Raw genomic sequence first — 26,251 nt, 5'->3', positions numbered from 1 at the left:
AACTGCAGATCTTCCCCATGATCTTCTACATCCTGCTCCACCACGAACACCAACAACAGCAAGACGACCACAGTGAGTACAGCCATCTAGCACACAGGGGAGGGAGGAAAAAGAGAGTGACACACACACACAACATGCAACACCCCCACCCCCAACACCATACACACAAGCAGATGCAGTAAAATAACATATTTACCACTTACCCCTCAGGACTAATGCAAGGACAACACGAATAGATGAAAGTGAGTGTAATAATATAAATACAGTAGAAATACGTACATACAATCTAAAAGTATATACAAATGTACCAATCAAGGGACACTGCCAAGTCCTCAATATGCATGGGCCACAGGGCCCCATTACAAAGACCAAGGCCCCGCTTGACTCCTGCAACAACACGGAGAGAACACTGCAAGGGTATAAGTTCAAAAATAGGCAGGCACCTCAGGGGGATGGGGAAAGGGGGGCCCCTCAGCCAGCAGATGTAACAACACCACTGGCCCTGGAGGGTGCAACATGCCCTGTGCTTGGTCCTAGGTAGTGCAAGGCCACAGTCTCTCAAGTGGGTGGCTTGCCCACTGGCTCTGGAGGGGGCATCCTGCCCTGTGATCTTCATCCTGGGGAAGATGTGGTGAGTGGATGGCTTCTCCACTAGTTCTGGAGGGGGCATTGTGCCCTGTGATCCTCATCCTGGGGAGGATGGGGTGAATGGATGGCTTCTCTACTGGTTCTGGAGGGGGCATTGTGCCCTGTGATGCAGATCTTGGGGAGTGCAAGGTCACAGTCTCTCAGCTGGGTGTCATACCCACAGGAATTGCAGGGGGCAGGCCGCACAGCAGCCCATAGACGCTGGACTACACACTGTCCGCCAGTGGTGACGGCTTCTCAGTGGTGGTGCTGCTGATGCTGCCGCTGGTGGTGGGGGGAGGCTCCAGCCCATCCCCTGCAGCCTCGGATGGCTGCCTACTGGTACTGCCGCTGGTGGTGGTGGTGGAGCTGCTGCAGCTGCTGGTGGGGGGGAAGCTCCTGCCCATCCCCTGCAGCCTTGGACGGCTGCCCACTGGTACTGCTGGTGGTGGTGGTGGTGCTGCTGATGCTGGTGGGTGGAAGCTCCTGCCCATCCCCTTCAGCCTCGGACGGCTGCCCACTGCTGGTGGTGGTGGGGGGAAGTGCCTGCCCATCCCCTGCAGCCTCGGACAGCTTCACCACCATGGTTGGTGGTGTGGGCTCCGACTGAGTCCCAGCACCAGGCCCCCTGTCCTTTCTGCCTGCTGGTGCAGGCCCCTTGCCCTTCCTGCCAGCAGCTGGCGATGGCTCCTTGCTCTTCAGGGCAGCAACTGGGGCTGGCCCCTTGCCCTTCCTGGCAGCAGCTGGGGATTGCTCCTTGCTCTTCCTGGCAGCAGCTGGGGATTGCTCCTTGCCCTTCCTGGCAGTAGCTGGGGATTTCTCCTTGCCCTTTCTGGCAGCAGCTGGGGGTGGCACCTTGACCTTCATGGCAGCACTTAGGGCAGGCACCCTTTCTTTATGGCTGCCTGGTGCCAGGGATCCTTTCCCGCCACAAATTGTTGTGGGCACTACTGGGCCCGTGGACTGGGTGGCTGAGGTGCTTGCCTGGATTTTACCCACCCTGGCCAGACGTGAAGGACGGGGGGAGGGGTAGGGAAGAGGTCAATGGTGGAGAGGAAAAGCTGCTTAGGGACATTGGGGTGGGAAGAGGGAGAATGTTTGGGAGTGGAGAAAGAGGGAGTGGTTGTAGGAGGTGTCTGTCTGCTGTGTTCGGGTGCAGGTGCATGGGCTGGATGCTGTTGTGAGGTGGATGGCTGTTGGGTGTCTGAGTGCTTGTGTTTGTGCACTTTGGGAGGAGGGGGCACAGACACAGTGAGAGAAGACACAGGGGACGTGTGCATGGCTGTTGGGGTGGTGTCTGCCAGTGAGGTGTATGTTCTGATAGGTGTGCTGGTTGATGGTGGTACTGGATGAGGATGCAGTGCATGCAGGTGTGAGTGTAGACGAAACTGGGAGGGAGCTGGAGGAGGGGGAGGAGAAGGGACACAGTGGAGGCAGTGGATGTTGGTATGTCTGCATTTGGATGGTGTTTGTGTGAGTGCCTGTGGGATGATGTGGTGTTTGTGTTTGCCTGTGCCACTCTTGTGTGGTGTGTTGTGTGCATGCTGTTCTTTCTGTGTGCTTGGGATAGGTTGGGGTTGAGGGGAATGGGATTGGGAAGAGGAAGTTGGAGGGAGGGTAGAACCAGAGACAATGGCTGCCATCAGAGTGGAGGCCAGAGCCTGGATTGATCTCTGTTGGGTAGCCAAGCCAGTGTGAATGCCCTCCAGAAATGCATTGGTCTGTTGCATTTGGGCTGCCAGCCCCTGGATGGCATTCACAATTCTTGACTGCCCAACAGAGATGGATCTCAGGAGGTCAATACCCTCCTCACTCAGGGCAGCAGGGCTCACTGGGGCAGGGCCTGAGGTGCCTGGGGCGAAGATGCCCACCCTCCTGGGTGAGCGGGCACGGGCAACTTGCTGAGGGGCTGCTGGGAGGGCGGCGCTGGTACAGGGGTGGCAGCTGTACCTGTAGCTGGGGTGGGCACAGATGTGTCCGCCATCTCCAGGGAGCTTCCATCGGAGGAGGTATCCGTGTCCGAACTGTCCCCTCCAGTCTCTGCCGCGGTGCTCCCCTCACCCTCAGTCTCACTGGTACCCTCACCGTCGGTGGACTCTGCCTCCTGGGTCCTGTGGGATGCAGCTCTCTCCGTCGCCGGTGCCTCTTCTCCTCTGCCAGATGATGCTAATACACATAAGGACAGGATGACAAAACAAAAAGGGGGGATAGAGACAAAGGATGCACATGGTCAATGGCTGCATCAACACCACCATTGGCGTACACATCACCCTCACACACAGAGAACAGCCCTACGCACTATGCAATGCACTACTAGTAACAATGATAGTCACCTGGGCATGGGGAGGGACACATACCGCCAACTGCAGCATGCCTGGGACCCACACAGCCCTGCCCAGTATTGGATGCCTACTAGCTAGTTTGGAGGAATTTCACATCACAACCCTGCCCAACATGGGACCCACTCTGCAGTGGCAGGCCTGGCCTAGGGGCACCCACTGTCACACATCCCCCTCCCGGATACCACCCCACCAGGCGTAAGTAGTAATGATGGGCACTGTACTCACCCCCTTGTGGCTGCTGTGATTCCCTCAAGCGCCCAACCAGCTCCGGATAGGCCACTGCCAGTATGCGGGCCATAAGGAGTTCAGGGATTGATGGGCACCCCATCCTCGTTGGCAGGCCATCCCCAGCTCGGCCTCCGTCGTCTTCCGTGCCCAGCATCTCAGGTCCTCCCACCGTTTCCAGTGGGTGCTCCACCTGCCATAGACCCCCAGGGTCCGCACGTCCTTGGGGATAGCACGCCATATACCCTTCTTTTGATGGGCGCTGACTTGCAGAGGAAATGCACATAGGGAAAGGTATTAGTCAGACCATCCTGGCTGTTACACTCATGGCCCACCATAGCCCATCCCCATTTGCACAGACATGGCCCAGCATACATGCTGCATGCTGCCCAGGGCCCATCCACCAACCCCCCCACACAAGACATTCACACAAACCACTCCATGCATTCATGCCCCATGCATCGTGGTCACAGTGTACCCACCTGTTGGTCTGGAGGCCCATACAGCAGTCTGCACTGGGGTAGGACCTCATCTATTAGTCGCTCCAACTCTGCAGAGGTGAAGGTAAGAGCCGTTTCCCCAGTCACAGGGGCCATGGTAGGTTCCAGACACAGGCCACAGCAGCACATGTAGTGTAGGTCCTCTCCTGTTGAAGGTCAGGTAGCAAGTGAGTGAACAGATAGAAAATGGTGGTGACGTCCGCAGCGGTGCATACCGTCACTGCCGGCGTACATCACCATTGGCCACTGTAAACCATAGGGCCCAATATTATCCAATGAGGCGTTGCACGGCGGTTCACAACCACCTCCCGCTACGGCGCACAACGTCAGCGGAATTACCTCACTTCCACCTGTCCCTCCATACAGGACAAGCGGATGCCATTTCACGGGGGGGCAGGCCATGGATCATAACTGCATCACATATCACAATTGTACATACAGGACATATTCCACTGATACATTCAAAATTCACATCATGAATTGAACTGTAGTGTGTTCAATGTACAGTTTATGACAGGATCCTCACTCTTTTCCCCCATAGATTGCAACCGCTGCAGATGAATAGGAAATGGAGACATCCCCCTTGTACAGACCCCTGGTAGACTTGGCAACAATGGAGGACAGGCACATTATCCTCACCTATAGACTTGACAAGGCCATAATCACAGAGCTGTGTGTCCAATTGGAGTTTGACCTGATATCTGCTATCCGTCAGCCCACTGGGATTCCCCCTCTTCTGCAATTCCTATCTGTGCTCCATTTCTTGGCAACTGGATCTTTCTAAGTGACAGTGGGCTTGGCAGCAGGAATAACACAGCCAAAGTTCTCAATAGTGCTTACCAGAGTGGTGTCTGCCCTGATTAAACACATGTGCAGGTGTATTGTTTTCCCCCCAGGTGGAGGATTTGGCCATGGTGAAGGCTAACTTCTATGGAATGGGACATATCCCCAATATTATTGGGACGATTGATGGGACTCATATTGCATTTGTCCCACTGTGGCACAATGAACAGGTCTTCAGAAATCGAAATATTTTCACTCGATGAATGTCCAGATAGTGTGCCTGGAGGACCAGTACATCTCCCACGTCAATGCTAAGTATTCTGGTTCTGTGCATGATGCATTTAAGGAATAGCAGCATCTCAAATGTGATGGCCAACTACAGAGGCACAGGGTGTGGCTAATAGGTGAGCCTTGATTCCCACCCAGTGGATGTTGGCGTATGGGTATGGTGAGGGCCCTATGGGATAGTGTGTGGCTAACTGTTGTCCTTTCGATATTTGTAGGTGAGTCTGGTTACCCCAACCTCTCATGGCTACTGACCCCTCTGAGTAATCCCAGAACAAGGGCTGAGGAACGTTACAATGAGGCACATGGGCGAACAAGAAGGATCATTGAACCTACATTTGGCCTCCTGAAGGCTAGGTTTCGGTGTCTACATCTAACTGGTGAGTCCCTGTGCTACTCACCCCAGAAGGTCTGCCAGATAATCGTGGCATGCTGCATGTTTCATAACCTTGCCTTGAGATGCCATGTGCCTTTTCTGCAGGGGGGTAGATGGCCGTGTGGCAGCAGTGGACCCTGTGGACAGTGAAGATGATGAGACAGAGGATGAGAAGTAGCACAACAGAACTGCAGTGATTGGACAATACTTCCAACGACACACAGGTAAGACAGTGTAACTTCACATTTCATTTTCATGTTTTTGTTTCACATTGTTACTGGCAGGATGTTATTTCCCATTTTTGTGCCCATTCACTGTACCCTTTGGCAACTCTTTTTGCAGATGTTGGTGCCCCACTGTTGCTCCTGAAGTGTTCACTACAGCCAACTACAGGTCTTTACCATGTAAACATTACTGTACAGTTGAATTGCAATGTTTAAACCTTGTTAAAAAAATACATACTTAAATCATTTGACATACTCCATACTTTTTTTAAAGTCTTTACTGCAGTGCTATGAAGAAAAGGGAGAAGTGCAATGGGCAGGGGTGATGATGGAGGAAAGTCCAGGGTTTAGTTCCAGTCTATTTGTAGCACAGGTGCAATGTCCAAGGGGGCATAGGAAGGGGAGCAATGGCAATTCAAGGTGGACAGGGTGACAGAGTGGTGACAATCAGGAGAGTCTCATTTCCTGGAGGGGGTCTTGGCAATAGTCTCTGGCTTCTGCCTAAATTGCAGGAAACATTTGCGGGGTGGTTCTCCTTCTGCAGGGGAGGGGTGCTGGTGGTCTGTTAGTCCTGTGGTAGGGCCTCTGGTCTACTAGCGGCAGCGGAGGTGGAGGGCTGTTCAGAAGTATGGCTAGTGGACGGGGCCCGCTGTTGTACGACTGCCTCCCTCATAATGTTGACCATGTCTGCCAGCACCCTTGCTATGGAGACCAGGGTGGTGTTAATGGCCTTCAAGTCCTCCCTGACCCCCTGGTACTGTCCCTCCTGCAGCCGCCTGTTCTCCTGCACATTGTCCAGAATCTGTCCCAGCATATCCTTGAACTGTTGGTATGCTCCCAGGATCTCAGTGAGTGCCTCCTGGAGAGTTGGTTCAATGGGCCTGTCCTCCCCCTGTCGCACAGCAGTCCACCCAGTGTGACATATTATGCATTGGTGTGTTGCCCTCTATGGCTGTTATTGCCTTGGCAATTTTCACTTGTGTGAGTTGTTTTGTGGGGGGCTAGCTGATTGTCTCTAGTGTGCATGCTTTAGTGATAGGTGTCCATGCAGGGCTGTGAGTGATGTCCATGCATTGGTATGGCATGCAGGGCTTGGCATTGGGATGAGTGAGATGTGATGGTGGGGTGTGTGGGAGGTGGAGTGATGGGCGCGGGGGTAAGGGTGGGGGTATGTGATGGCATGCAGGTAGGGGGTGATAATAGTTGAGAATTGTTTTACCAGTGTCCAGTCCTCCTCCTATTCCGGCCAGGCCCTCAGGATGCATGATTGCCAAGACTTGCTCCTCCCATGTTGTTAGTTGTGGGGGAGGAAGTGGGGGTCCACCGCCAGTCCTCTTTACTGCGAGTTGGTGCCTTGCAGCAATGGAACGCACCTTCCCCCATAGGTCATTCCACCTCTTCCTGATGTCATCCCTTGTTCTGAGGTGCTGTCCGACCGGCGTTGACCCTGTGCACGATCATCTGCCACGGCTCCATCTTCCTAGCAATGGATATCTGCTGCACCTGTGCTCCAAATAGCTGAGGCTCTACCCGGATGATTTACTCCACCATGACCTTAAGTTCCTCCTCAGAGAATCTGGGGTGCTGTTGTGGTGCCATGGGTGTTGTGTGAGTAGTGTGGGAGGGTGTGTTGGGTGATGTGTTGGGGTGTGTGATGTGTGGTGCGTGGGTGGTATATAGGTGATGGTGGTGTGTGTCTCTGGTCTTGTCTTTGTAGTGTCTATCTTGTGGCAATGGTTTGTATTCGAAAAGGGTTGTGGGTAATGTGTGTGTGTGTTTTATAGTGGTGTGGGTGTGGTGTGTGTATGTGTGTCTGGTGTGTGTGTACTTTTAATTGTCTAATATGGTGCTGTTTTGTTTGTGTGTGTCCATTTTCAGCATGGCGGTATGTACTGACAATGGTTTACGCCATTGAATATCCGCCGTGGTGATTCGTGGGTCATAATGTTGTGGACGTTGCTCTGTTGGCGTAACGGTGTGTGTTCTGATACCACCAGTTTATCACTGACCTTTGGTGTGGCGGAATTGTGTGTGTGTGGCTGAATAGCGACGGATTGGTGTGTGTGTGTCATAATATGGTGAATGGATATCCGCTACTGCAGCGGTATGTTGGTGGCAGTCAGCATGGCGGTAAGTGGGATTTACAGTCAATGTCATAATGAGGGCCTAAATGAGATTAAGTTAATGAAGAGTTTCCACTGATTAGTGTCCATCCTGCATTTGTAGTACGAAATTTGCCAACTGATCTACATGGTACAGTTACCATAAAAGTTTGTGATCTTTTTGGGAAAGACATTGGTCTGATGAAAGGAGTTGAACTTGTTAAGGTCACAATCAAGCCTAATGCAGTTTTTCCTCAAATGCTGCAGTACCATATGGCACCAGATGTAATGGAAGGAGTTACTCCTGTAATTGCAGATTTTGTGTAGAAGGGATTTCTAAAAGAAGTGCTGAGCAGGCCATGTAATTCACCTTTTATAGGTTTGTGAAAACCAAGTGGGAAATTTAGAATTGTTCAAGATACGAAGAACGTAAATGATATAGGTGGTCATTATGAGCTTGGCGGTCCTGCTCCACTACGCCAGCGGTGGCGGTAACACCGCTGACAGCGTGGCAGAGCAGGACTGCCAAATTACAACCGCAGCGGTGAATGGGCTGCAAAAGCATCCAGTTTATCGCCTGTACCACCAGGGCAGTGGGACCACCGGGCTGAAGGTGTACCACTTTCGGTCCGGCGGTCCACCTTATACCGCCAACGGCATGATAAGTCTCCTTTCCGCCAGGGACTTCCTGGTGGCAACCCGCCAGGAAATCCCTGGCAGAAAGGATATTGGCAACAGGAATTAACATTCCTGTCGCCAGTGGGCGACTCCCCCACCCACCGAAACAGCCACTGCCCCCTCCCATGCCCCATAGACACCACCCTTCCCTGCCCCGAATCCCATCCATACCCTGCCCCATCAACGCATGCACACACACACTAACACATCTAAGCACCACATTCACACACATACACGCGTCCATGACACACCCCAAGCCCCACTGACACGCATTGACATATTCACACAGATACATGCACACACACTCACAAACACCCTCCCCTCCATTCACAAATACTCACACCCCCATTCACGCACACCACACTCAACACTCCCCTCCCCCCTCATTCCCCTTCCCTCCCGAACAATCTCCTTGCCTGCTTGCAGTGGTTGTCCTGGAGGGTACGGGGTTCATGGGGCCTGCTTCTCCATCACCACCCGTCACCACAACACCCCCACGCCAATTACAAAGTGGTAATACGGTGGGTGATGTTGTGGTGACGTGGCGGTGCCAGCGGAGCAACCTGCACTAGACCGCTGACCGCCAGTATGGCTGCTGGCGGCTCTCCACCCAATTTATGGCAGAGAACTTCCAGGAGTCATAATGCTCCTCCTGGCCGGCGTCTCCTGGCCGGTGTGACTTCAGCAGTCACCTGTTTTGACCGCCGAAGTCATAATGAAGGCTATAGTGTTCAAATGTTGCCCAGTGGTACCAAATTCAGCAGTGATTTTGTTTTAGATCCCAAGTGATGCAGAATGGTTCTCAGTGGTGGACTTATCACAAGCATTTTTCTCAGTGCCTCTTCATGAGGATAGTCAGTTTCTTTTCTGTTTTACATTCTGCAATCATTTATATTCCTGGTGTAGGATTCTACAATTCTTTTCAGAGTCTTCGTTAATATTTAATCAGTTGTTAAAAAAGAACTTGGGATCATTGGAAATGCTTTTCCAATCAGCATTAGTTCAGTACATTGATGATCTTTTGGTTGCTTCAAAGACGAAGGAAGCACGCAGGCAAAATACTATTGCCTTATTGAACAAATTGGATGAAAATGGGGATAGATTGTCCCTAGCAAAATTACAGTACTGTCAGAAACAAGTGAAATATTTGGAACACCAAATAGAAAAAGATGCAAGGAAAGTGTCCAGACGAAGAGTTACAGCTATTTTGGAAATTAATCCTCCATTTACACAAAGAATTCTGGATGATTTTGGGATTGGTGAGTTACTGTCGCCAATGGATTCCCACTTTTTATGTTATTTCAAACCCATTGCAGAGACTGATCCGCAAAGATATAAATGACCCTTTGCCTTTTGTTGATGCTTGTATGAAAGCTTTTACTGAGCTAAGAGAGTGTTTTTGCAAAGCAACAGCTTTGGGAATGCCTGACTACCTGAAACCATTTTTCTTGTTTTGTCATGAACGTGATTTTTGTACTGTTTCAGTTCTTGTACAGGTACATGGTGGTGTAAATCACCATGTAGCATATTTTTCTGCTACTTTGGACCCAGTTGCAGCAGCTTTACCTGGCTGTTTGTGGACTGTGACAGCAGTTTGTTTGTCACTCACTCATTGTGAGAGCATTGTGATGGGACATTTTTTCCTGTCCTTGTCCCGCACTCTGTAGAGGTTTTTCTTACCTGAACAAAGACCGAATATTTGACAAATGCAAGGCTAACTAAGTATGAGCTGTTGATTTTAGGCTCTCTAAATGTTACTTTGAAGAGGTGTACAGTGCTTAACCCAGCAACCTTACTCCCCGGAGACAGTGTTGAAATTGAGAAACTGAAAGGAGTGGACCATGACTGTCTGTAGGTTACTGAATTGTGCATAAAACCCAGGTCTGATATTCAGGATACCCAGTTAGAGAAAAATGATCAAATTGTTTTTGTCAATGGCTCCTGTCTAAGAAATAATGTGGGAACATTGAAATCTGGACATGCTGTGTGAACAAATTCTGGTATACTCAAAGCTTCATGGCTTCAAAGAAAGAGTATTTTCTGCACAAGTGGCTGAATTGGTGGCTCTTAGTAGAGCATGCTGTATTTCTGTACAGCTTAAAGTTACAATTTTCACAGTCAATATAGATTTGTTGTAATGCACCACTTTGGGCAGTTGTGGCAGCGGAGAGGTTTCATGACTTCTTCTGACTCACCAATTAGAAATAATGACCGAATTCACGATATGTTACAAGCCCTACAATTACCTGATAAAATGGCTGTGCTTAAATGCAATGCACACCAGAAATTAAATTATTTTGTTTCAATGGGAAATGCTTATGCGGGTCAAGTCTCAAGGTTTTGCGCATTGAACTGCATTTCTTTTAATGAAGAATGCAACAAACTAAATATTGATGAAACAAACTTAAGTTAGACACTAATAGTGATTGATACATGGGAGGAAATCAAAAGCTTGCAAGAAAATGTTTCTGAAGACGAAAAGTGAGGTTGGATAAAATTTAAATGTTTCAGAGAGATTATGATGAAATCTGGGTTTCAAATGAAGGGCAAATGATTTTGCCAAACTGGGTACTGACGCAAATGACACAATACTATCATGGTCACCACACATTGGTAGAGATGCAATGATTCGTGCATGAACAGTCCTGGTTTAATCCAAAGTGTAGACAGGTTGCTGAAGCAATTTGTCACAGATGCCTTCCATGTCAACAAATGAATGCGGGGAAAAACAGTTGTCAATCTGAGTCACATTGAGAGAGCAGGAGGTCCATTCAAGAGAATGCAAATCTGTTTTATTGAGATGCCTGTGTGTGGGGGTTTGAGATAGGCATTGGTGATTGTATTTATTTTTAGTCACTGGATTGAAGCTTACCCGACAGTAACAAAGCTTTTACTTAGGGAGTTAATTCCTCACTTCTGGTTTCCGGCCTCTTTAAAATCAGACAGAGGACGTCACTTCAATAATGAGGTGATAAAATTACTCTGTTCTGACTTAACGATTGACCAGAAGTTGCACTGTAGTTATCTCCATGAATCTTCTGGATTAGTAGAGCAAATGAATGGGACTTTGAAAGCACAACATGCAAAAATGTGTGCATCTCCAAATCTGAAGTGGCCTTATGTGTTGCCTTTGGTTCTGATGAACATGAGAAACACATCTGACAGAAAGACTGGAATTTCTCCCCATGGAATCCTCATGGGAAGAGCAATGAGGTTGCCAGCTGTTCCTGCAAATGCTCTTGTGAATATAACAGATGATTTGGTCCTCGATTACTGCAAAAGTCTGGCTGATGTGGTTCTTTCTCTCACCAGGTGGAAGCTAAAGCCAGGCTGCCATCCCAAGACCAGTGTCATAGTCTGCGAGCTGGTGATTAGAGGGTCGTTAAGAAGCACATGAGAAAAACTTGTCTGGAATCTAAGTGGAAGAGGCCACTCCAGGTTGTACTTGTTATGAGGACTGTTGTGATGTATGCTGGGAGTTCGAACTGGATTCATGCCAGCCACGCTCGAAAAGTGCCATAGCCTCTGGAAAATGAAGAAGAGTTGTTGAGAGCACCAACAACTACTGCCAAGCCTCAAGGAGCAAGAAGAGAGACTCTGGAGACAGAGACAGTGCAAATGGGTGAAGATCCAGGTACACTTCTGAGAGATGAAATAGAGGTACCTAAAGTTGCTCAAGCAGCAGCAAACGTATCAGGAGAGTCATCAGAGGAGGACTCTCCCAGAAGCAGATGATTTGGAAAATCAGTTGAAACAAATAACGTTTCCTGAAGCAGCTGAGGATGGAGTTGAGCTGAATCAAAGTTATGCAGGGTTGACTCCTCCTAAATTAGCTAATGTTGCTGGTACATAAAGTCAAAGTCAAAATCTTGCAGAATCAAGAAGAGTTGTAAGTCCAGTTTTGCAAAAGACACTGTCAAAAAAGAATGCTGTGAAAGAAGGCAAGTGGCCCAAACTGCAGACAAATGAAAAGGTTCAAGGTGTATTTTGAGCTATAAGTGAAGAACCAGATATAACAAGAGCAGATACAGATCTGAGTGAAGAAGAAATAAGTGTAAATCGGAGATAAAAAAGAAAAAGAGTTGCAAATTGAAGATACTCATGTCCTGAAGGGGCGTATTTCACAACAGATTATTGTCAATGCGAATTTTTGTCTTTTTGTTTTGATTGCGAATTTCCAACTCAATATTATGGAACTTGAAGTTGCCTTTGAACTTAAATTTGAAACTACATTGCCAACTGAACAAGAGAGATATTATATGCTACAAATTATAATTACTGAACAATAGAATATGATGTACTGAAAGAGACTTTGAAAACTGATTTTTGACAAGCTGCTAAACCGATTTTTGACAAAGTTCTGGGAAAAAGTCTAAAGGCTGCTGAAGATAATTGCAAAGAAGACTAAAGATTATTTTTGTTTTTGATTTTTGGCTGCATAGTTAAATATTTTCTTTTTCTTCTACTTTCTAATTCTTTACAGGTCATTGATAACAGTCACAATCATGTTAAAAACAATAGGTCTTGCAGGTGTATGTGTGTTGGATTAGCAATTATAGGTGTGTTAGTATGTTTGTTGTTGATTGTGAGTATGAGCTTTCACAATAAAGCTGAAGCAAATTAATCACCTTCTTCAGACACAACTACACTTTCTAAATTAGAAACATTTAACAGGGATGAGAAATATCTGCACTTAAACAACTCACAAGGAGATCTTTCTTCTGATGTTTTCTATTGCTTGTTGTATGAATATGTTGAGACAATGAATGTGAGAGAATGTTATGTTTGCACGCAGATTTCTTCATCAGTACAGGAAGGAATTACTTATCATAGCTTGTCATTAACACATGGAATTAGTTGTAGTCTTTTGCTAACAAGGCTTTACAACCTAGAGTACATACAGTATTTCTTTTCTGACCTTGACCTTGTATTTTCTTTTGTTCTGATTAATCAACACCTGAGTAACATAGCTAAATAAAGAAATACTGATATTGTGGAAGGTTTCTTTGAGCCAACAACTAACACTAAAATTTTGTACGGCTTATGCACACTGCAATATTTTGACATGCTTGCTTTCGTCAATAGAAAAATTATTTCTAGATCTAACTGATAACGGGAAAAGCATTGAAGGAGAAAATAGAGAAAGAGTTACTGAAGAGGACATTTAGAATTGCTTATGCATTTAGTGAAATTCAAACATAAGGGAAGCTTGCTTTAGATTTTCAACATGTAGGAAAGCTTTGCATATGTAGACCTCAATCCAGAACTGATACTATGGGGGTCATTATGATCCCCAGCCGTTCAGACCGCCATGCCGACGGCAGGTGTAAAGACCGGCACTGGCATGGCGGTCTGAACCGCCATATAATGCACACAGTGAGGACCCCCTATGGCGGCCCTCCTCCATCGCCAGGCTGCAGCCAACATGCAGCCTGACGGTGGAGGGAATCATTATCCCTAGGATAATGATCCCTTCTGGCACCAGCCTTTCTCTGGTGGGTTCCCCTGCCACGGAAAGGTTGGCGGAAGGGGTGCTGTTGGACCCCCTGAGGGCTCCTGCACTTGGCATGGGCAGTGCAGGGGCAGCTGTGCAGTGCCCCATCGAACAGGTCACTGCCCGATTCATGGGCAGTGATCTGTACGACTGGTGCAGCTGCACCCGCTGCACAGAGGCATTGACAGCAGCTCCATGTGGAACAGCCGGCAATGTCCCGGCCATGCATTCTGCTGGGCTGGTGGGCGGAAACAATGTTTCTGCCCACCGGCCCAGCAGAATGTTCATTATGAGGCCGGCGGGGCACCAGGGGGGCTGGCGGTCAGTGAAATGACCGCCAGCATGAACACGGCAGTAAACACCGGCGTGTTCATAATGACCCCCTAAGTTTGTGGGAACAAGTGAGTGCAGACCTATATTTCTTTTAAAGAATATATGCAATTTTATGTTAAATGGATAAGATCCTGTGATTCCTGGGGTATATTACATCTGTGGAAAGAATGCTTATTATCGTCTCCCAAGGGGATGGTATTGGACATGTGATGTGGAAATGGTAGTCTCGAAGATTTACCAGATTGACAATATAGATGACACACATAACTTGAATGAATTGCGAAGACCAAGATCAAAAAGAGCACCTTATTCTGAAATAATTGAGGATATATTTGGAACAATTATTCCTTCTGTAGGAGTTGTTCTGAATGCTTTGAAAATTAGAAAGTTGTCTACTATTGTGGATAATATGTTAACTGATTATTCTGGAGTCATAATTTTAATGGATACTGAAATGGATGCGGTCCTATCTATGGTTCTCCAGAATAGACTTGCACTAGACATTCGCACTAGACATTCTTTTAGCAAAGGAAGGCGGAGTCTGCTGAATGCTGAAAGTGAAACATTGTTGCACACACATACCTGACAATAGTGAAGGAAGTAGACATTTTATTAAGAACCTGACAGATTCAAAATCAGACTTAAAGGATCTGAAAGAACCAGGAGTATGGGAAAATATTGGTAAAAGTGTTGCTAAAGTGAAAATTTGGCTGGGTAATCTTGGTCATGGTTTTGTTGGAGACATATCGAAACCATTGTTAACTGTGGTTGTGTCATCTGTATAAACGGATTTTACAAACTGTACATACTGATAAAAAGACAAAGAGTGAAAAATGAACAGAGGCGAGACGAAATTAAATTAAAGACGATGAGAAGCAGATAATTTCATGATTTGAGAAAAACTGAAAAATGGAGGAGAACGAGAAAAACAATAGTTGTTTTAGACAAATTAAATTTTGAACTGCCTCAAGATATTAATACAAGTATTAATAAGTATATTTAGTGGTGACACATAAAGTCATCAGAGGAGGGATTGCTGGAGTGGGAACATTATTAATCAAATTGTGACATTAAAATATAGTGTGAAATAACTTGCTGTAAAAGGGTATTTGAAATTGTGTATTAATAAATAAAAATGTGTGGCTGAATATACTGGGACACCATAAACAACATGTATAATTATGTAAAATAACTGTCTAATGAAAATGTATTTTGTTTATTCATCATTAAATGTATGGAAAAATGAATATTAATATGTGCTAAAAGGTTTCACATTTTAAATATTATGAAATGTTTTATTCTTCATGTTTTAGCTTTTTTTTAAAAGGCCTCACGTTTTAGTAATTTTCCAGAGGCAATGTTTTAAAAGTGTTAACTATTCAAATTAATGTTTCTCTAAGCATCCTGTCTTACTCGCTCATTGTAGAAAAGTTATGTTCTTCTGTTGTAACTTTTCTCTGTCTTCCTGGGATGAGATAATGTGTACCCAGGAACAACAGTCTTCAGTGCTCATGTATAACCTGCAACAATTGCATTCTACTGCGGAAACTGGTGACTGCAGTGAGAGAAGATGAGCCAATTGTGAATGCAGAAAATGAAGAAAAGATACTTCTGAAACGTGGAGAAAAGCTAATTGGTTCTAACCTAAACCACCCCATAGACTGACCGATAGAAACTTAGCTAGGAGCTTTCTAGGGTTTTAATATAACAATGTTTAGCTGATGTCACAGCAGTTACTCCCTTACTCCGTTAGTGTAATGATGTGCTATGTCTTTAGCTTTATGCCATTGACAATTCAGATACAATAAGGCCAAACATTGCTGAACTGTTCCCTAATATGTCATTGCCCAATGAAGAAGACCAGAAGATGCTCCACTGATGAATACATCACTGCTCGCTGATGCATTTAGGAGAGGTATAACCAAATGTGCATTTGTTTTTCTTGCTGATTTTTATGCTTTAACTCTTAAGAAAACCTAACTGCTATTTTTGAGTAGCGCCATAGTCAGATGCTTTCCAAATTCATTTTTGTCTTCTTTTCTTTTTTTCATGAAGTCCAAATGTGCTTAGCAAATTGGAGTAATAGTTAAGGATGTCAAATTATATATTTGACTGTTATCATATCATTTGATTGTAAACAAATCATCTGCAATTACTAAATGTATTCGGTTTCTAGCATTCATCTGTTATTGTTGCTCTTCTGCATGGCGGTTCTTGAATGATTAATGATAAATATTCTGTCTAGGCTAAGATTCATTCTAAGATTTGGTTAGCCTGTGTTAGTCTTGTACTTTGATCATTTGGTCTTGCGTTGGATTTAAGTGATTTTAGCATTGTTAATCCGAACGGCAATAAATGCTTGAACTTTATTAAACTGGTGTGGTGATTCTTGCCACATAGGGCATGGTGTGTATAAATTACTGACTCCAATATTGAAAGTGATGTTTACTGATTTGATCTGATTGATATTGACTGTTATGATGCTATCTCACCCCTATCTGCATCCAAAGATTTGTGCCGACCTCTAAGGGTAATTGATGGTTACCCGATAGGTATCACCTTATAAATAAATTATCAAAAGAAATATAAGGCTGGACATGCCCACAGATCTCCAGAGACAAATAAAGATATACTATTGAAATACAGTCCATTGTTGAGGGGCGTATCAGTTGTAATAGGCAGTGAACCCAACGTAGAGGGCCTTTAAAAGCAGTAGAGCACAAGGCAGAAGGGCTATAAGACTATTAGAATATCCCACCCACTGAGAGTAGAACGTTCTAAATTAGATTGAAAGAAACTTCAAAAATATCAGAATGTTGGAGAAGAAGGTCTACACCAGCCATTACTGACCATTCTTGGCCCAGAGATAGTCTATTGTCTTCAAAGGAACTCTCAACATTCTAACGTTCTACTTACATAAGAACATTGGAATGTTGGCAGTTCCATTGAAGACAACAGAGTAGCTTTGGGTTTATAATGGCTGGTATAAGCCAGAGCTACAACATTCCAATGTTTTTCTTCAAACGTCTCCTTTTTTAATTTAGAAATTTGTATCCTCATTGGATGAAAAGTTCTAATGTCATTTAGCCCTTCTATCTCGGGCTATACCAATTGTTAAAACCCTCACCCTTATTATAGGCCCTTGCCTGCAGCTCTGGCCTACAACGCAGGTTCAGGGCCTTTAACAACTGGTATAGCCCTAGGCAGCAGGCTATAAGGCTACCATAAATATTTTGAACAAACCCGAAAGAGGATAATGGCGACAAGTGTTAATCTGCATGTAGAATTCCAGGGCTATTTGGAGAGAGACCTGTTCCAGATGACAAGTGGCCCACTCTTAGATAAATATTAATATGTTCAGTCTGCCAGGGAAATTATGATACAAGGGTGCTGCAGAGTACGCTGAAATGCCAGCACCATGCCAGAAGCAAAATGTGGCAGGCAAGGATGGGCTTGGCGTAGCTGTATCATAGCGGAAGTCTATGCATAGCAGATTGTGGAAATAACGGAGAAGGGTGACATGCTAGAACAATGGCACATTTGTTATTTAGGATAACAATCATATTGTGTTCCAAAATAAATTAATTATTATTTGTAATTTACTATACAGTGCAGAGTTCAATGCCTTAAGAACACAAATGAGTGATGTTGCAATTTACCTTTTTCCTGTAATACACTGAGATTATTCCTGTTGAGTAAAGAAGAAAAGTGTGAGCTGTAACTATGTAAAGCAGTTAACAAACAATAAGATGAAGCTTTTATATCACATAATCCAGCCCAAAAATTTGAAAAACACTTACTTTATCACAGTAGCAGGGAGAATGGTGGGGTTGTCATGAGACAGAATGCTACAAATATAATTGTTTTTTTGGGGGGGATGAGGCGAAACACATAGGCAATTCAACTATGGATCACTTTATTGAACGAACAACAGAGATTGGTCAAAATGATACAGTACTATTTACATAATGAGGTTGTAGATGTATTGGTTTCTTCAAGCACCAAGTGGGAGGCCTCAGAGGTTTTTTCCTACAGCAAGCCATGGAATCAATTTTCAAGTCTCTCTTGTTGGGTGTGATTTTAGTTTCCAAGAAGCAACATGTGTACTTCACTCCTCTCCTTTAGTTGCTTTCTCCCTAGTAAATGAAGATGCTACTTACCATTTATTGAATATTTGTAATTGTGAGCAAGAGTATGTGGTCCCTGTCTAGATATCAATATTCCTGGTTGTGTGTTTGAAAATCTATGCATCACAGTTACAATTTGCATCCATTTACAGCTCCAAGGAACTCACAAAAACAACAGAGTATGACTAGAAATCTATACAACTATGCAGAGTTCAATGGCCACTTCAGTTACTCAATAACTTAGTATATGGTTCGTTATCAGTATTAAGTATTGGTCATGGTAGACAATCTGAATGGTAAGCAGTGTAAGCAATTGCCTTAGAAAGAGTAACTTTTAAAATTGTTTTACTTCGAGTGAAATCATGTTTCTAGGATGAGAAAGTCCTTCCTATACACCTCAGTTAAATTCAAGGGTATTCTGTTTACTTTTCAACCCTGGAAAAGCACTCACACCATTTTTTGCAATAGATTTATGTGTATTTCCAGCAAGAGAATTACAGTTCAAAATATTTATAAACACTAATTGTTCTCAGTTTGTGGGTGCTATGGCAATGTTGCATACTCTCTCTGCTGTTACCGTAACCTCTTCATTACCAACCCCAAGTTCCTTTAAGAAATTCTTCAGAAAATCCACTTTATCGCTTATTGCATGTGCAATTTCTGGGGATATAAATCAGCCAATTTCTATTCTGTGAATCGTGATTACTGTCTGTAAATTCACCTTTTTGTGCTCACTCCAGTCACCCTAACGGCTAGAAATATTTAGGATCTGGGCCCTCTGTATCAGTTTGTTACTGAAATGATTACATTCCCTCGAGAATTAAACCATGCATCTTCAAGTGGTTTGTCGCTTCTTCTCTGTTGTAATTGAGTTCCTTGGACCAGTGTGAGGAAAGCAACTGTGCGACCTCACCATGTAATAAACTCACAAATCTGTCTGGCAGTCCAATCTGGCTCATTTGTAAAACCTTAGCCAAACCCTAAGTAAATGTGGCTTCGGCCAGTCAGGCTTTATCATAGGAACAAGTTCAAGGCATTTAGAAGTACCAGAATAGCTAAATAAGAAAGAAACACAACATAGAAGGAAATCCAACACCAATTTATGAAAGTAGATCTTATTTTTATGATTTTTTTAGACACAAAAATGAGCAAAATCCACTGGAGGATTTTTTAAGCAAATAATAAATGACCACTTTTCACTTTCCAGTTGCATACAAGCTTTGCCAACTACTGCAGCTAGTGGTTACTTTGAAAACTTTTGTAAAGTTGTGTTTGGCCACTCAGGCCCATTTTGGATAACTGACTCCAGCAGGGAGCAAGTCACAGGGGTCAAAAGGCTTGGCAAGACAGTTACCTCGCAGTCAAAGCAGTCTCCAGTTTAGTACCAGGCTATGGAGGCAAACCACCACGGGCATCAATTGAGTGCCCTTAATGTAAGGGATACAGGATGTTGAAGGATGCTGCAGATGTGGATGTGAATGACTGGCGGACTCCCTGGGCCACTTCTTGGGCTATGAGTATTGTGCGGTGACTTTGGCCACAGAGGTTGATGTCACTTGAAGTCCAGATGTAGTCCAGTCAAAATTAGTTGCCACTGGTCTATTGGTCTCAAGGTACAGCGAATCCAGCGGTTCGCTTTAACTAAGGCCAATGTCCATCTTGGGCAACAATACTGTACTACACCAACTCTTCAGAGTCCAGCAGACTCTGTGCAACTTTTGAGGATCAGGGCTCTGCCTCCCAGGCTGCACTTTAGGGGTCAGTGGTGATCAAGCAATTGTGGCTACAAACTTGCCAATGTAGATTTCTTGAGCTTCTGTGGTCCTAGAGGTGTAACAGAAAAGTCAGTCAACTTACTCTTGGAATGCACCTCTTTTGTCTGGGCTCATGAATGACTTGTCCTCAAGCAGGGCACCACAAGCACAATCCTCTCTATGCTAGCCCAAGAATTAGCAGGACAGTCCAGTATTTGGTGCAGTCTCTCTTTGCCGGGTTAAGGGACGATCAGGACAGACTTTCTTCGGACCTCTCTCCAGTGCAGACATGACCTGAGGTCTGGGTCCCAGGGCTGCCACTTTAATGCCCACAACTTGCCCTACTAGCCAATGGGTTACCAGGTCTCCTCGTGCGTGATGATCACTTCATGCAAACTGTGTCATCTAGCTATCCAACAGTGCAATATTCTGCTCACTCCTAAAATGGCAAACCCTTCTCTCAGTGAATGGAGCTCTGTAGCTTATCCTAGAGGAGTGACTACTTGGGGGCCTTACTGCCCTTGATAAGCGGTTTGGCAGCAGCTTTCCTTTTCTGCCGAAGATGCCCCCCTGCCTTCAAAAACAAAAGAGCAGCTCCTCCTCCTCTGTGTGTTCACCATTTGCCGTTCAAAGGCAGCTTCCCCTTTGAAGTTCGCCTTTTGGACTCACACCTAGTTTGGCCTTTCTGCTATGGGGGAGGTCACACCTCCTGCCTTGACAGAGCCTTTGTGTTTCTTCCTGAGAGTCATTCACACCTCGCCCCAGGCAGGCAGAAGAAAATCTTGTGGCCAGCAAATGTAAATAGTCACTGGAAAACTCTGGCAACATTGGCAACTTTCTAAAGTTGCAATTTGCAATTAAGTTAAATTAAATTTGACTTGCACATCAAAGTCGGTTTAATGTAATGATTATTTTAATGCCTTGAAGCACCAACTTTAGTAGTCCCATTCAGAAGTTAGCACAGCTGAACTGTCAGTGTGTAACTCTATACACACCACTGAGGCTACTAGCCTTTGCACAGCAAAAATGGCATCTTGGAGCTTTTACTGTTAGGACACATAAAAATCCATCAACTTCTTTTTATTATGCAGTACTCTGTCTTAGTGCTCAATAGGCCTACCTTGTGGCTGATTTAAATATATGAAAAGGGAAGGTCTGGATTTTCTCATTTTCTCATTAGTTTAAAAGGCAAAATATGGTTAGCAGTTTGAAAACTATTCTGCCAGTCAGCAATTGCAGGCTGGGAGTTTTTCTTTGCTTTGCCAAACTTGTGGTGGTACAACAGATGTTGCAGTTCATAAGGGGCACCTTCACTTACACCGGTACCACAAACTAGGACTTATAAGTAAGTCAACTTATACTAATGTGGGTGAACTAATCAGACACACCTTTTCAGGGGCAGAGCACCCTATTGAGGTTTGGTTATCATACTGGATTTGAGTTTTGTCAAGAGCATTGCAGATTCAAGATTAATATTTCAGTCAAATCTTTTGTAACCCCCTACCAACATATGCTCTAAATATTCTGGCAGGAGGGTACATTTTCTGACCAAATTAGCTATCCGGCAAACCTTCATGTCTGAAATACAAACTCCAGTTCCTTGGTGGTCAGTGTTGTAACAGATACAGAAACCTCCAAATTGTGGATATTTATACAGTTATAAAAATTAAAATGCAGGCATGCTATTGACTTGCTCCAAGACTGTAGTATTCTATTATTAATAAAATCAGAAGAAATTCAGACCTCACATTCTGTAAGGATTTGAAAACACACCTCTTTAAACTAAGGGCCAGATTTACAAGAAAGTGGAGCATCAGCTTTGATGTGCCACTTTTCTTCCGCTCCCTTGTGCCCCCTAAGGACGCCATGCACCATGGCGCACATTAGGACAATAACATCATCATTTATGATGCTATTGTGGTACTTTAAAGGATTAGCCCCATAAATGATGGCGCTAATCCTGAAAGCAAAGGGAGGCCCATTGACAACAATGGCAGCGTCATTTTAATGCCTGCCTTAGAAAGGCGTTAAAAATGACACTAAAAATGGAGCACTGAAATCTTGTAAATTTCACTGCACCATTTTTGCAGACTTTCTAATGCCAAAACGTCCCCCTTGTATATTGGCTCAGGCATAGTGCAGTGCAAGGGGTTACAAAGTGGCACAATGCTTGCATTGCTCCCCTTTGTAAATATGGCGAAGGAGAATGGCCTCCTTAACACCACATTAGAGTAAATAAAATGATACTAGTTTGGTGCTAAGAGGCGCTAATGCCTTGTTAATCTGGTCCATAATCTCTCAGGTCAGCTCACTACCTAGGTCCTTTCCATATTTTTTCCTGTACAGCTATCTTTTCTCTGATAATATTTATTATGGCTATGGGTATGTTGCCATGCTTTCCTGTAATATGTAAGGTGCACCACTGTTGCTAAAAAAAGTTAAAGAAATACTACTAATACTAAATAAATATCAGATGAATGATCAGAGCCGGACTGGGAACTCAAAGCAGCTATGGCAAATTTGATCAGATCAGCCCCTTTATGGTGGATAGTGAGCGGATGCAGCAAGCAAGCCTAACCACTAAAAGAGGAATTTGGGGGTAGAGGTTCCCCCTGATAACATATGGGCAAAAAATGGCTAAAATTGTGCTTTCTACAAAAACATTTTTCATTACATATTCACTACCTTAGTTTGTAAAGCATATTAAATGATGACTTTACAGTGCACCAGGACACAATTACCTTTGTTGGGATCCCTCAATGATTCCCTCGCTATCATTCTCCAACAGTGCCCCTCATCCCTCCACAGCCCGTGCCTCACAACTATATCATTGGTTTTATAGCACCTCTTATACCAGTGTATGGTGTTGGAGCACTTTACGTCACACACACATACAGAGACGATGAATCATACTTGTGTATATCAGTGTAAAGAAAATGTTACATTAGACAAAAGGGACAACAAGGTGTAGAATTCACGTCATCCATACTGGTAGGCATTCTTAAGAGTTCTTGGTCTGGGGAAACACAAACTCGGGATTCAAAATGCAGCACAACTGTTGAAGTTGGGGTTGGATTTACTAGGGATGTATTTCTACTCAAACAAACCCATTTTAGCAACATTAGGAAAAATTGTGCTTTATACAAAAACATTTTTCATTACATATTCACTACCTTAGTTTTTAAAGCATATTAAATGATGAATTTACAGTGCACCAGGACACAACGACCTTTGTTGGAACCCTTCAATGATTCCCTCGCTATCATTCTTCAACAGTGACCCTCATCCCTCCATAGCCCGTCTCTCACAACTATATCATTGGTTTTATAGCGCCTCTTATACCAGTGTAGGGTGTTGGAGCACTTTACATCACACACACATACAGAGACAATGAATCATATTTGTGTATATCAGTGTAGAGAAAATGTTACATTAGACAAAAGGGACAACAAGGTGTAGAATTCATGTCATCCATACTGGTAGGCATTCTTAAGAGTTCTTGGTCTGGGGAAACAAACTCAGGATTCAAAATGCAGCACAACTGTTGAAGTTGGGGTTGGATTTACAAGGGATGTATTTCTACCCAAACAACCCCATTTTAGCAACATTAGGAAAATGACAGACTGTGCCACTAACATAACTTTGGAACTGGTACCATGCGTTTTATGCGTAACTCTTTGATGGCAGTGCAAAGCTAACTGTGCTTGCAGGTTATGAACTGCAAGTCACAAAAGGATCTCTGTGACAAAAGGAGTAACCCACTGAGTTATGCAGATAAAACACAGTTCTTTGATCACCATTGTACATGTTCTTTGCAGCAGGTATATTAAGCACATGCTATATTTTAGATGAGTCAAAACTGTCAATAGACAAAACTCCAATCTCTCTCCAGAAATACGACTGAGTACCAGAGATATAAATGTTGACACTTTTATTGTTGTCTGAAAACTGTTGAACACACAAGGACCTCTGAGTTATTATGCTGGCCAGGCCCGCTGACTTTGTTGCTTGGGTTCAATATTGCAGCTCTGCTGCAAAACCAGCCCCCAGTAACAACTCCGGCCCTCAACCCCTACACCCCTTGTGAATGATGCCTCCTTGCCTTTACCTGTTTTTTGTTTCTTAATAACTTCCTCTATTAACAAACACATTTGCTTATTGGTCGATGGCTGCCTGGGTCATTCTACCAATGAACTTGCAGGAGCCTGGCAGCTGCTATGCAATGATATATAAATGATGGTTTTGGAAGAATTGGTTGGTTTAAGCCACAGATTATTTTAGGCGAAGACTGCTGTCAAGCTATAAAAAGGTCTCCAAAAATATGAGGCCAATACACAGAGAATACTAAGGATGATGCCAACAAATGAATGATGCCTACATACACTTGTCTACAGCAATCACATGCTGGTAAGTGAGTTGCCTTAAATGTTGCTTGTTTATTGCTGGATGCAGCCTACAAGTCGTTTGAAGTTGTTAAATGCAAAGAATTGCTAGACCAAAAAAACCTTCATGCCGTGAAAGGATTTGTGTAAAGTTTCTGGCCTCATGATCTTACCGCAGATTTAATAATAAATACTGAAATAAGTAAATGTCATCAAACAAACAGAAACAATTCAACGAGATAAGAAAATCATGCTTCCCAATTGGCCACCAATCAAATGCAATTTTTGAAAGTTCTCTTCAGTGTAGAGACGCCGCTTCCTGCATAATAGTCGATTTCCTGCCTATAGTTACTAACATCCATTATCTTGCTGGCTCATGCTAGCTGGTTCACCTTTAATGAGACTATGTTTTCCAGAACACGTTCTCTGCATTCGTAGAGAATAGGTTAGATTTTATGGCTATGTACCCTGCTTTGATTTCAGACCTGTCAACTCACACAGTGCCACTGTGTGACACATGATATCCGTTTCTATCAATCGGTCACCTGGTGAGGAGCCACTATCACATGGTGGCAGGGAAAAAAAACTGAAAACAACTGAAAATAGTGGATTTCTAGTTCATTTTCAGAGGTTTTTAGATTGCTGACATCCATAAAGGGGTGTGAAGACACCACAGGACATAGGCACTAGACTCAAAAAGCTTTCTTTTTTGGAGGAGAGGAGATTGGGGGTGGGGTGGGGCAAAGATGCATCATAGGTACTTCCAGCATAGGGCCCGCTCCCTCCTCAGCTCCACCCCCTCCTCACACGGTGAGTTTTTTGTTCAGGTTGGCAGGTCTATAATTGGATAGGCCATAGATGTAATATTTGCCATATTCTCTTTCCCTGTTTAGCAAATGCAGTGATCACTTAGTAAGCACTCTAACTGTGCACTCATGCCACTCATGTTCTTTTACGTACATTCAGTAACACCATTGACCTAATTGTTGTGTGCTTGATAAAAAGCAGGTAAATCCCTTTTTTATGTAGCAGAAGCCTTGCCCATAATTTTCAGCAGTTGTTTGGGCTACCTCCCTTGAACCATTGCTTGTCTCCTCAGAGTCTCTGGACCCCACCATTCCTCCTCGAGGTGTCTCCTCTTGCATGAGCCTTCTCAAGGATGAGCTTATAGCGATGTCACACTCCACACAATTACTGCCAAGAGGGAACCCACTTCTTGAGTCGCCATTAATTTCTGTCTTTCTCTAGCTCACTCTATCACATGATAACACTTCTACGTATGTAATTATGGGACAATATTGTATACTGGCCATACAATGTGTCTATTCATAATTTGCAGCTGATATACCCGGTCCTATTTTTTGTTTCTCCCTCCCCCCAATTCCATGTAGGCACCTGTCAGACTTATGATTTATAAGAGTACTGATGATGACCTCAATAGGTGAAACGCCACTGACTATTAGGATGGGCGCGCTTTGCGATAATTCATTCTTGGCATGTGGGCTGTAGCTATGTAAAGATCTAGTGATAAATAGATTTTCCTGTAAATACACCTTCACATTTGATTGAGCACTGAGCACGATTTTCTCTCCTCATTGAATTGTTTCTTTTTATTTGCTTGATGTAAGTTACTTAAGCAGTCATGGCCACTCAGCAACCCTGGCTGCCACCATCCATTGCTCACTGTGGGCCAATGAAAACCCTGAGCGCAGTGCCTCTGGGGCACTGATCCCTAGCGCTCACCTCAGGATTCAGCACTGCTGTCCAGTGGCAGCCGGAATGCCACCCAGCACCAGGCTTTACTCTGTAACAAATTTACCACCAGCCTCAGGCCCTTCTGTGTTGCACGAAAGGGCCATGCCCATACCCGTCTTCTGCCCACTGAGCCCATTGAGGTGTCAATCTGCTAGCAGTATGTCCAGGACAATTTCCAGGCAGAAGGAAGGAGTTTTACACTAACATTTTATTCACATGCAAAAAGTATGTAATTACAAGCGGACTGTTACACTCGTATTGACC

At 44.5% G+C, this 26,251-nt stretch overlaps 1 protein-coding gene across 5 annotated transcripts in view; it reads right to left on the bottom strand.

Annotated features, from left to right (window-relative positions):
* The window catches only part of LOC138283366 (interleukin-18-like), a 233,394-nt gene that overhangs the window by 158,253 nt on the left and 48,890 nt on the right, over positions 1 to 26,251 (bottom strand). For all 5 annotated transcript variants that reach the window (XM_069221346.1, XM_069221349.1, XM_069221344.1 and 2 more), the window contains exon 3: positions 17,629 to 17,657. In XM_069221346.1, coding sequence (XP_069077447.1) covers positions 17,629 to 17,657 — 29 coding nt within the window. The remainder of the gene's footprint in view (positions 1 to 17,628; positions 17,658 to 26,251) is intronic.

The sequence above is a fragment of the Pleurodeles waltl genome, chromosome 3_1 (assembly GCF_031143425.1).
Source record: "Pleurodeles waltl isolate 20211129_DDA chromosome 3_1, aPleWal1.hap1.20221129, whole genome shotgun sequence".
NCBI classification, from domain to species: Eukaryota; Metazoa; Chordata; class Amphibia; order Caudata; family Salamandridae; genus Pleurodeles; species Pleurodeles waltl.
The sequence above is the reverse complement of the archived record's forward strand: the minus strand, read 5'-3'. Positions and strand labels throughout refer to the sequence as shown.